This window comes from Magnolia sinica, chromosome 4 (genome assembly GCF_029962835.1).
Source record: "Magnolia sinica isolate HGM2019 chromosome 4, MsV1, whole genome shotgun sequence".
In the NCBI taxonomy this organism is placed as follows: domain Eukaryota; kingdom Viridiplantae; phylum Streptophyta; class Magnoliopsida; order Magnoliales; family Magnoliaceae; genus Magnolia; species Magnolia sinica.
The window spans coordinates 105,765,773-105,778,809 of NC_080576.1; the positions used below are offsets into that span (position 1 = coordinate 105,765,773).

Consider the following 13,037-nt stretch of genomic DNA (forward strand, 5'->3'; position numbering starts at 1 on the left):
AATCCATTTCGTGGGTGAGGTTTATTTATAAGACACCATGTGTAGATAGTTGTTATTTCTTTGTTTGCTAGAACACCCATTATGTGCTGTGAAAATTGGCCAACTTGGTACCGCCTTCACGTTACGTTGTAGTTCTTCGAAGGCTTTTAGCCGTAAGGGTTTCTTCTATACAATGCTATGGCATATTGGCCTAATTCCTCATCAACCTTTGATCATTTTTAAATCGTTATCTATTATCGGCCATGAGGCCACCAAGTTGCGTAATCGACTACATCATATAAGCAAGATGTGTGACATACGTTTGGATTTTGATTAAATTTGGTTGAATCGTAATTGAAAAGATCTTTCGTTTGTTTTTTATTGAGATCTCGCTGCATTTTAGATCCAGCATAAATAATTTTATGAGAAATCGTCAATATCCATGTTGGGACTCGACAAACCAATGGTCTGGATTATCGATCCATGGGACCAACTTGTCGCAACTTAAAACGCGTTTGTACATTATAAAAATGCGGACTGATGTATCATATAATTCTCTTCCTTAAACCCTTCCCAATCCTCAGCTCGATATATCTCCAGGCTTCTAAAACCCAAAAACCGTGAACCCTTCTCCAGTAGAGTTGCATCAGAGCCAGGATTTCAGTCCGAGAGAGAGAAATGGCGCTCAGATCCGGACTACTGAGGCGATTTCTATCGACATCGCCTTTCGCTTCGCAACCTACAGCTGCTGCTGTTGTTCAATCGCCTGCTCCCGACCCTTCCACCAGCCTCTTCGTTTCAGGTGCCTCTAACCCTCCCTCCATTTCATATGCTCGGCAGAGGACCATTTGGCTGCCGTGAAAATGTGATTTTTTGGTATTTTGTTCAGTGTATCGGATTTGTTAAAAACCTTATTTGAATTCAGTCCTTGTTCGGATGCTTAAGAACTGGATATTCTAACCCAAGAGGAGTTGTATGGTTTTATATATAATTTTATTTTATTTTACACTATATATATATAAAGTGTAAAATAAATTATTTTTTTTTTAAAACCACAATCTCTACTAAAATTTAAAATTCCTTCTTATGCGATCATAAGTCCATACTTGGTGAAAAAAAAAAAAAAAAATTTACTTAAAGAAAAAAAAAAAAAGAAAAAAAAAGAGGAAAAAATAAATATCAAACTCATTAGAATCTTTTTTCAGGTATGGGACAACGTCTTCCCCAAATTTCAAGGTATGGGGAAGGTATCTATAATTTTCTAACAAATTTCAACATTATAGAGTGAAAATCTAGACTAGTTTAGTATCCCTGATTAAACCAGATAAAATTATTGTTAAAAAAAATTCCTGAATATATATATTTTTTTGAGTCATGTACATACCCTTAGACAACTCCATAAAATTTTATGATGATTCAAGTTGTAGAGAAATTATAGCACTAGGCTGTAAATGATAGAAACGACTGTTAGATAGCATGATTTTTTTTTCCCCTTAGCAGCGATTAAAACCCTAGTAAAAGTAATAATTTTAATCTAATTTTTTTCCTCACCAGATAGTTAATGACATACTTTCCACATTTCAAGTTATTCTAACTTTTGGTTCTAGTGTTAAAATTCCATAAATAACATTGTGCTTGTTAGTTCGAATTTGAAAATTTTCCATTGGTCATTTCGAGAGATGCAATACATAAGATCATTGATTTTTGTGATGTCTGAAACTTATAAACCCAACCTAGAACCCCATAATCTATATATATATATATATATATATATATATATATATATATATATATATATATATATATATATATATATATATATATAATTAATTAATTTTGCCCCTAATATTTTGTTAAATAATGAAAATCACTTGATTTGATAAACTCATAACTAATTAAGTACGAGTCCAATTAAGGTGATTCAAAGGCCACATCGTAGATTGATAAATCAAGTTCAAAAAAATAATAATTAAGAAACTATAAATTTAAAATTTTTTAAACCAAATTTAGTTTTATTTTTAACTTTAAAAAAAAAAAAAAAAAACTTTTATTTCTAGACAACCCTCACTGTCTGAATTTTTGAATATTTCATAAACCTTAGTTTTTGACAAAATTTTACATACTTATAAATTCACTACTAGAAAAACTAAGAGATCAATCCAGTGTCTAAAACCATCTATAATATAAGAGTGACCAATGCCATTAAAACCAAAAAATTTTAAGATGTCAATTTCTAAATCTCGAGGACAAGATTTTATTTTAAATGGGGTAGAATGTAATAACCTTAAATTTTGGTGCATTAAAAAAAATAAAATAAATATTTAAAGATTTTATTTTTAAATAAAAAATAAAAACAAGTTAATAGTTGAGTTGGTAGAGACATTCTTAGTTGAGAGAGAGGTTTAGGAATCAATTCTTAGAGTAGTAATAATAAATTTTTTTAATCAAATGTCATAAAAAAATTTCAAATTCAGGATAAGGGAGGATGTGCTCATCTTATCTTATGAGAAGTTTTTTTAAAAAGGGATAAGCAAAGGTTTCTGCATAAGAAAAAAAGAAGAAGTTAGGAAGCCCTAAAGAAAAAGGGAAAGGAGATTCTACGAGGGCTTAATTAGGTAAGTTCCTATCCTTAGATCTTTTTAATTTTTTATTATGTTGTTAATTTCTTCTTGATCTATACAATGGATGGTGTGGATCATCCACATAATCATTGTATAGATGTGTAGAGACAATTTTAACAAGGTGATGCTTTATAATTTCATATCTGTTCAGTAATATTTTAGGAATAAATTTAATAAGTGTAATCTTATTGTGTTAAGATAGCTCTGAACGGGTCATTTGATCCTAAGCACCAAAAGATAACAGTGCCTTGAATTTGAGATCGATCTGACCATTGAATGAGCCACACTAGTCAGATCTATAAATGTTTAATAAGAAAAGTTGAGATTTCTGCGCAACTGATTGGTATCACTTATTGTAGAAAGTCGAGATGGGTCATCGATGTATATGTGGTTAGACCCACACAATTCTTCCCATGTGTAGAGGGAAAATATGCTAAAACCTCAAGAATCTGGATGATCCAAGCATCTGGTGGGCCACCCCCAATTAATTATCTAACATTCAATTTCAGGATCTTAAAAAGATTTTAATCTTGATAATTAAATTTAATAAACATATAATTTTAATTATTTGATCATTTAGGGTTTGGCCACTTAGGATGTATATCAAATGTGGGCCTCACCATGTAAAATAACTAGATGAATAATAATGTTAATATAACTGATGGGATCTCTGAATTCAATCCAACCTAATTATCTTGTGGATTATACACTACCAGACTCAGATGAGTAACCCAGCATGTCTCATGATTCATTGGAATTAAAATAAATTATTTGTGATGGTTTGATTGATTGACGTACTAACTTGAGTGTTTTATTGAAATATTGTATGATGCAGTAAATTATATGCTAATCTGTGCCAAATTGCATGAAATTATAATTGTACATTAAATTTATTTATCAAGACAAGTATATATGACAGTTATGAAAATGATACATTCATACATCATCTATCATTAATTGCATTTGCATAATGCATTGTCGATCCTAGGGGCCCTCCCTGGAAGAAATGTCGATTCTAGGGGCCCTCCCTGAAAGAAATGTCGATCCTGGTAGAGCGTTACCAGATGCGGGCAATGTCCAAGCCTACCAAAAGGTAGAAGTCTATCCAATGGGTGGATGCGGGTTGATGACCTCCAACCCAAGCAGATGGACGATCATCCCATCTGATGCATTCATACACAATTTGCATCCATATCATTGTACATACATTTTTATGTTATTTTAATTGTTATGATTATGAACCATTCTGGGTTATTTCACTATGCCTGGCCAACTTACCTTTTTATTGATGGAAAAATCATACAGAGGAGCCATTAACAGATGATATGGTACAAGAACCGGAAGGATCCACCACACCTGAACACGACCCATGTGAAATGTGGTCATACTTATCTGAAGATGAAGTGGCAGCATTTGATCATTTCTGATTATGTGATTTATTTGTTAGAATAGTTTGATTAGTGTGTAATGTATATTGGTATTAAATTTTGAGATTTTAAGAAATTGTTTAGATTTATCTAATTGAAATAATGTTAGTTCGGAATAAATATATTTGTAGTATGATGATATAATAAATGAATGATTTTTAAGATTTATATTATTTTAAGGGTCGTCAAGATTTATATATGCCTGGTTGATTGGTGCTAAGTGTTATGTATGTGTGATTGGAGTTGGGGTGGAACTTATACTGAATGTAATTATCACCGCTGATTAAACTAATTAAGGAATTAAGTTAGTACACTTTGTGTACGAGTTACGAATTGAAACTCAGGTTTGAGGGTACACACTCTGTACTCGAATTTTGGGGCGTAACAGAATGGTATCAGAAATTAATCATTTGACATTCAATTGATTTTTAAGATTTATATTATCTTCTTCCCTTGAATCATAAGTGGTTCTCTTCCTGGCGCTGCGAAGGTAACTACTATCTTCGCATAACAATCCAACGTTGCATGATTTTGAGTAATTTAATCCATTCCGAGAATAACATCGTACCCCGCCATACTCATTTCTACCAAAGTAGCTAATATAGGAATATCGCCTATCATAAGGGGAATAGATTTACATAGTTTGTCCAAAATAATTAACTTACCGATGGGGGATTCTACCAAAATTTGCTTATTAAGGATTTCTGACTTCAATCTTAACTGAGATACTAACGATGATGCAATAAAAGATAAAGTAGCCCCAGATTCAAATAACACAAAAATCGGAATACCATGCGTTTCGATCATACCTTTAACAATGTTATTATTTTCTTCTAGATTCTCCTTAGATGAGATAGAATAAACCCGTGCACATGGTAGTTGTTGCCTGCTGAGATGAATCCCTTGGCCTTGAGGAACTGATGGGGATGGTCGATTTTCCTGATTTTGCTGCGGTCGGGGCGGTTGGGTACGTGATGCTTGCAATGTCTGACCTGTTTGTTGAGATGATGCTGGAAGCTGCAATTATGGTGGTATTTGTTGAAGAGGCATTATACCCATATCTCTCATCTTAGTTCTGCACACTTGATCCATGTGACCATAATTACCACAAGTACAAAAAATTTTAAAATTCCTGCAGTCAGACCTATCTAGAATTTGATGACTTACGACTAGCCTGTACTAACTCACCGGATCAGTATAGTGACTATGAGATTCAAAATTTATTATTATTTTTATCTTAATTTAGACTTGTCTATCTTCGATCAGGCTTTCAAATTACCTCAATCGGAGTAGTATTTTTATAGTTATGAATTTTACAAGTTGGGTAATTCTTGCTGCCCATTGTTGTCCACCAAAATTTTGTGGATTAAATATCTTTAAAATTCATTTTCGTTATATTAATCCATCTTAATCTAAATTATATTTAAATAAGAGTGTAAAGAATCTAAATTTTTATTTCTACATTCCATAAAAAATAATAAGAACTTAGATTTGGGTCTCTAAGTTCATCAATCAAGAGGGATATCATAATGAAATGTTTCTAATTTCAAGGGTCTGCAATTTATGAAATTTAGTGCGGTACATAACCTACAGGTCACTCTAGGTTTTAGAAAAGGCTTCTCTTTGATATCATTCTGTCATGCCCCGAAATTCGAGTACAGAGTGTGCACGCTCAGGCCCGAGTTTTAGTTCGTAACTCGTACACAAAGTGTATTAACTTAATTTTTTAATCAATTTAATCAGATGTGATAATTACATTTAATCTAAGTTCTACCCCAACTCTAATCACACATACATAGCACCAATCAACCAGGCATATATAAATCTTGACGATCCTTAAAATAATATAAATCTTCAAAATCATTCATTTATTATATCACATATTATAAATATGTTTATTCCAGACTAACATTATTTCAATTAGATAAATCTAAACAATTTCTTAAAATCTCAAAATTTAATACCAATATGCATTATACGCTAATCAAACTATTCTAACAAATAAATCACATAATTAGAAATGGTCTAATGCTGCCACTTCATCTTCAGATAAGTATGGCCACGTTTCACATGGGCCATGTTCAGGTGCGGTGGATCCTTCCGGTTCTTGCGCCACATCATCTGCTAATGGCTCCTCTGTACGGTTTTTCCATCAATAAAAAGGTAAGTTGGCCAGGCTTAGTGAAATAACCCAGCATGGTTCATAATCATAACAATTAAAATAACATAAAAATGTATGTACAATGATATGGATGCAAATGGTGTATGAATGCATTAGATGGGATGATCGTCTATCTGCTTGGGTTGGAGGTTATCAACCCGCATCTACCCGTTGGGTAGGTTTCCACTTTTCGGTAGGCTTGATCATAGCCCGCATCTGGTAATGCTCTACCAAGATCGACATTTCTTCCAGGGAGGGCCCCTAAGATTGACAATGCATCATGCAAATGCAATGAGTGATAGATGATGTATGAATGTATCATTTTCATAACTCTCATATATACTTGTCTTGATAAATAAATTCAATGTACAATTATAATTTCATGCAATTTGGCACAGATTAGCATATAATTTATCGCATCATACAATATTTCAATAAAACACTCAAATCAGTACATTAATCAATCAAATCATCACAAATAATTTATTTTAATTCCAATGAATTATGAGACACATAGGATTCACAAGGTAATTAGGTTGATTTAAATTTAGAGATCCTATCAGTTTATCAACAACATTATTATTTATTTAGTTATTTTACATGGTGGGGTCCACATTTGATATACATCCTAAGTGGCGAAACCCTAAATGATCAAATAATTAAAATTATATGTTTATTAAATTTAATAATCAAGATTAAGATCTTCTTTTTAAGATCCTGAAATTGAAGATCAAATAATTAATAGGGGTTGCCCGCTGGATGATTGGATCATCCAGATTCTTGAGGTCTTGGTATATTTTCCCTCTATACATTGGATGAGTTGTGTGGATCTAACTACATATACATCGATGGCCCATCTCGACTTTCGACGCTAAATGATACCAATTAGTTACGCAGAAATCTCAACTTTCCTTATTAAACATTTATAGATCTGACTAGTGTGACCCATTCGATGGTCAGATCGATTTGAAATTCAAGGCACCGTTATCTTTTGGTGCTTGGGATCAAATGACCCGTTTAAATCTATCTTAACACAATAAGATTGCACCCATTAAATTTATTCCTAAAATATTACTGAACAGATATGAAATCATAAAGCATCACCTTGTTAAAATTGTCTCTACACATCTATACAATGATCATGTGGATGATCTATACCATCCATTGTATAGATCAAGAAGAAATTAACAACATAATAAAAAATTAAAAAGATCTAAGGGTTAGAACTTACCTAATCAAGCCCTCGTAGAATCTCCTTTCCCTTTTTCTTTAGGGCTTCCTAACTTCTTCTTTTTTCTTATGCAGAAACATTTCCTTATCCCTTTTTAAAGAAACTTCTCATAAGATAAGATGAGCACATCCTCCCTTATCCTGAATTTGAAATTTTGTTATGACATTTGATAAAAAATTATTATTACTACTCTAAGAATTGATTCCTAAACCTCTCTCTTAACTAAGAATGTCTCTACCAACTTAACTATTAACTTTTTTTTTATTTTTTATTTTTAAATAAAATCTTTAAATATTTATTTTAGTTTTTTTTTTTTTTTTTCAATGCACCAAAATTTAAGGTTGTTACATACAGGACTGGCATTTTTCTGCACGGTATACATGACTTTCCAATTCTGATAAGTGGGGCCCATGATTTCAAAATGCGGACCATGTCTGGCCCACCGAGTTTGGATGGATTATTCCCGAAGAATCATCCAGATTGGAAGATCGTGGATTCCGGTTGAATATGGACTGTTAGAAATCAAAAGGATTAATGGTCTGGATTAATGAACCGTGGTCCCTACTGGTCAGAATTGAGAACCTCCTTGCCCAATGACCCGAGCGTATGAAAACCACATGCTTTAATTTCTTCACCCTTTTTCACCCTATCTTCTCTTCCTCTTCCCATACTCACATGCTCCGGTCTGGCTGGTCTGATGAATGGTCTGGATCTCGCACCCTCACGTGGCCCATACTTGTGTGTGGCATTAAAAGGGCTCTTTTCCATCACCCTTTATTGTTTTTCTTTACTTTCCATATGTTGAAGGGTTATGAGCAGATGATGATACAGATTACATACCTGATGATTAATATGAGGACCATGTTCAAGGGAAGATAGGGACACCAAACAGTCCAAAAATTGGACTATTTATTTTTACCAATAAAATCTTTTAGATTATTGTATATGAGATTCCAAAGAATCTCAATTTATCTTTTGCCAATCCAGTTTTCGAAAATCATGCATCTGCAGCTGCAATTTGATGTACAGGTGAATGATTATGGTCTGGCTACAGGTCCTGGGAACGAGGGCTCATGGGCCATACGTGTGTGCCATTGACAGGGCTCTTTTCCATCCCTCTGTTATTGTTTGTCTTTACTTTCCATATGTTGAAGGGTTATGAGCAGATGATGATAAAGCACATATCTGATGATTAATGTTGTCTATGATGTCTCAACATATCGAGCTTTTTAAAGCTGATGCTCACAGCCTTCATTCTACCTGACCAAAATGCAAAATGAGGACCATGCTCAAGGGAAGATATGGATGCCAAATGGTCCAAAAAATTGGACTGTTTATTTTGACCAATAAAATCTTTTAGATTGTTATATATTATGAGATTCCAAAGAATCTCAATTTATCTTTTGCCGATCCAGTTTTTGAAAATCATGCATCTGCAGCTGCAATTTGATGCACTTGCACAACGTATGGGTGAATGTTATTATAGTGTTCTCATAAGCTTTTATCCACACACTTCTTAAATCATGCAAAAGACCCTCGGGCTATCAACGTTATGATACTGGCTGTAACGGCTGTTACGGCCCTTTTTTATTTTTTGAAAAAACTGTTACAGGACCATTACAGGTCTGTCACGCGTCTGTCACAGGCCGTTACAGGGCTGTTACTTTGCCTTCAATGGTTGTCAAATGGTTGGCAACCTTCAATGCTGATGTCACTTTGCATTCCATTTATGTTGCAAGTTTGCTTTGCCTCACCTTTTCCCACTTTGTACTCTACCAAAACAGGCTCATGGCCAATCTTCTTTTTTTTTTTTGTTTTTTATCATTTCTTTTGTTTTTTTTCTTTTTTTATTTAAATTCCATTTAAAAAAAATAAAAATAAATCTTTTGTACAAACAACACTTGCTACTTATTACGGCTGCTGTTGTTTCCTGTGTTTTCCTCGTATTACAACGAGCTCATTTTACAGGTTCTGAATTTTCTGATCCACCTTTTTTTCTGAACTGAGTCATGTTTTTCATGGGTTTTTCCTCAATATAGACATTGTAGATAAAATTACAATTGATTTTCTTTATATTTTGTATCTTGTGTAGACTTGCTAATTGTAAAAGAGACGTGAGTGGGGCATGCGAGTCCCATTAGGCACACACACTTGGGCTAGATCCAAACCACCCATCAGGCAGGCCCCATATGTACATCTACACAATGGGGCCCCCTTACAAGCAGACTGTATTGCATGCAAATGTGTCATACTGGGTGTCATGCAAATGTGCCATGCGGGCATGTGTGGGCAGTGACTCCTTGAAATAGGACTTTTCTTCTTAGCCAGGCTCATTTGAACAGCAATCTTTTAAATCGGTACAGAGTCGAGCTACTGTTATCTCAAACTGTAACCTGCTTTTACCAAACTGTGTCAGTGAACTCAAATGCTGCCTGAGTGATAGCTTGGGATGGCTGAATGATTGTGATCTGATGCCTTCATGGAATATCTGCATTTGCAGGACTCAACAAGCGGACCACATCTGAGAAGCTAAGAGAAGCCTTCTCTAAATTTGGTGAAGTTGTTCAAGGTTCGTGCTGTCTTATCCTTTGCTCTTCCACCCTCTTTGGTTTGAAGCCAATTGCTTTCTCAGCCTATGGACAATCTCGGTTTCAAGTCCCTAGAGCATGGATAAAACGTTTTGTAGATATATCAGTCTAATGCTTGCATAAGTGTAATAAAATTCACTCCATTGTATATGTATCTTGCCATGCATCAGCTAGGGTGGTAACTGACCGAGCATCAGGATATTCAAAGGGCTTTGGGTTTGTCAGATACTCCACGATAGAAGAGGCGGATCAGGGCATAAAGGGAATGGATGGTCAGGTAATTGCTCATTGCCCAGGGGCTGCAAACTTCCTCATAACTTTCAGATGTGTGCTCAAGAGCATTACTAAGCATGCTCCTCTCTTGACATGGGGTCCTGCATGCCAACTTGCGCTGGTGCGTGACATCCAAGCCGTGGATCAGGTGGGCCCTGCTCTGTAGATGACTGACTAGTAGATCAGGGTAGTCCGCCCAGCGCAAGGGCATATGCATTTATTGGATGTGGACGATTTGGTATTTTTTAAAAATTATACTTCGTTTCTGCTCAGGGGCCCAACTGATGAGTTCACTTACCAGATTTTGGCCCAGGTCATCTTTTTGCGGGGCCCATCTCATGCGTGGTTCTGATGTCCCAACGCCCACATGCCAGGTTGGCTGTGGATGTGCCTGTGTACTTTCTTGAACAATGACTGGAACTGAAATGCCATGAGTTCTTACTGTGTGACCTTATATTTTTTACTTGTAGTACTTCCTGTGATTTTATTTATTTTTCCATATGTTAATGCCCTTCCTTCACCACCGGTGGGAACAACACTAGAAATTCTGAAGATATTATTGAAAGTTGTGGCCCACTTTTGTTTAGGGTTTGTTTGGTTGCACCAAATTCCATGACATGTCATCATTAACCAGTCTTTGGGGAAAATTATCATGATATTGGTGCAACCAAATGCACCCTTAACCCAAAAAAAAAAATGATGTTTTTCATCAGACAGGCTAATTTGTTGAAGAGGAACTATATGATTTTGAGTCTCAACGAGAGTATTTTGCTGAGGCGCATGATTCCACGCAGACTATTTTTTGGCACCCCCATCCACATTGGGGCATCAGATCAACAGTCTGGATCACCGAGTATGGAATTGTGAGGCTGGGCTCCCTATGATTCCTCTATTTTGTGAAATGGGGTGGTCTCTGTTACTCTGATGGAAATAGCTAATGTAATCTGATACCAAACCACAAATGTGCTTGTCCTGATGCAGTTTCTTGATGGTTGGGTGATTTTTGCTGAATATGCACGACCAAGGTCTCCGCTGGGGCAAGCAACACCGTCTGAAAATACTAGCCAACCCACTATTGATCAATCTGATTATAGATCTGCAATGTAAGTTATTGATCCTATTGTTACTAGATTTAGAGGAACAGGGTGTTTAATTCTCTATATTGCAGGGAAGCTCTGGCAATTGTTTTAATGGCTAGGCTACATCTATTTTTTCCCCTTGTATTTTCCATATTCCCTGGACACTTAAAAAGTTAATCGTTATATGTGTATCAGCACATTATACATACTAATAAGTTATACAACCTTTTATCTGCTATATTTATATTTATTAAAAAGAAAGAAAGAACTTTTTATCTATTTATGTATTGTATGGACCTGCTTTGATGAGTGTACAGCAGCAGCTGACTGGACAGTGGTGGGGATCCCAACATGCGTAAGTAGGAATTCGAAGTTCCATTTTGATAGCATGTCGGGATTCTGGCTGATGGACTTGGTCAACAGTGTACAAAGTTTCAAAACACATTTTGCTGGCTGGATCCTGTAATTAGGATTATTCAGCATGGTGTTTCAACTCACTTTCTTTTGGGGATTTTTATGGGGAAAAAAACTTCAAATTTGCTGAAATTTATAAAAAATAAGTCTTCATGTAATTTATGAGTTTGAAGAGGCAATTCATGGTATGTATAGAACATCTCAACATCTTAATTATCCATCACTACATAAATGAATTTTATTATTGCTTTAAGTAATCAAAAGCCATTTTACAAAAACAAAAAACATTTTGGTACCAAAAGGGTTTTCAATTGTTGAGACCCTTGGACTCATTCTCTATGAGCTGTTTGGATTTGTCAAAATATAAATTGAGGAAACGTCATTTCTATGAAAAAAGGTTTTCTTTTTCGTAAATTTCTTAGAAATGTAGTTTTCATTTCCCTCGCATTTTTTGAATAATCCCCATTTTTTCTTTTCTTTCCTTGCTTGAACTTAAGAAACCTCATTTCCAAGAAATTAAAGTGATAGGAAATTTAAAGTGCCCCACATAGTGGTTTCATGTGTCATTGCTGATCTTTTAAGTACCCTAGGTGCTTTTGGGATGTTGAATGGTCTCGGAATCAGGCAATTCTTATCCCATTTGAAAGCTTGTCAAGTTATTTTTCCAACGTTTCAAACTGAGGTCTTGGTATTGATCCCTAGTCGGGGTGGCTAACAATGAAGTGTGATCTGACAGTGGCGTGTACTAACAAGCTACCGGGAAAAAAAATAATAATAATAAAAATAAAAATAAAAATTTCAAAAATCGTCCAAATCTGACATATGATGAGGGTGTTATGAGAGTTTTCGTCGGGCCAGCACGTGTCGGGAAAATTCAAGACCGATGACTTTGACCCCACTTTTGGATGCCCAAATTATCTCAAAATGTGACGATTTCAATCAGGATTGAAAGAGCACTAAAATATCTTTCCAATGGACATATTCCAGTTTCCACTTCCTCACTGTCTTAGTGTATTTTTATAAGCTTTTGTTAATTCATCAGGAATGGGTTAAGCCTTTCTGTTAACTCATCAGTTCAGGCCCGGATAGCTGTGTTGGTCTTGCTTGTCCTGCTCGGATTAGGTGCGGACCTTACTGTGGGGCCCACTTATATATATGTATTCTACATCCATGCCGTCCATCTGTTTGCCAGATCATTCTAGGGCACGAACCCAAAAAATGAAGTAAATCCAAATCTCAGGTGGACTATACTATAGGAAACAGT

At 35.1% G+C, this 13,037-nt stretch overlaps 1 protein-coding gene and 1 non-coding gene across 3 annotated transcripts; both read left to right on the forward strand.

Annotated features, from left to right (window-relative positions):
- Positions 1-549: 549 nt before the first annotated feature.
- LOC131243651 (organelle RRM domain-containing protein 2, mitochondrial-like) lies at positions 550-11,701 on the forward strand. Of its 2 annotated transcripts, none has more exons than XM_058243143.1 (5): positions 550-781; positions 9,920-9,988; positions 10,178-10,284; positions 11,262-11,383; positions 11,449-11,640. In XM_058243143.1, exons 1-5 carry the CDS (start codon positions 658-660, stop codon positions 11,534-11,536), a joined length of 510 nt encoding a protein of 169 aa, XP_058099126.1. In that variant the 5' UTR covers positions 550-657; the 3' UTR covers positions 11,537-11,640. The 2 variants fall into 2 exon arrangements, with proteins under 2 accessions (XP_058099126.1, XP_058099127.1); XM_058243144.1 differs by lacking the exon at positions 11,449-11,640 and adding an exon at positions 11,677-11,701 and having other exon boundaries at positions 552-781.
- Positions 8,580-8,664, forward strand: LOC131244902 (small nucleolar RNA SNORD36). The gene has a single exon (XR_009170672.1). It is a non-coding gene; the product is annotated as a small nucleolar RNA SNORD36 (small nucleolar RNA).
- Positions 11,702-13,037: the final 1,336 nt, after the last annotated feature.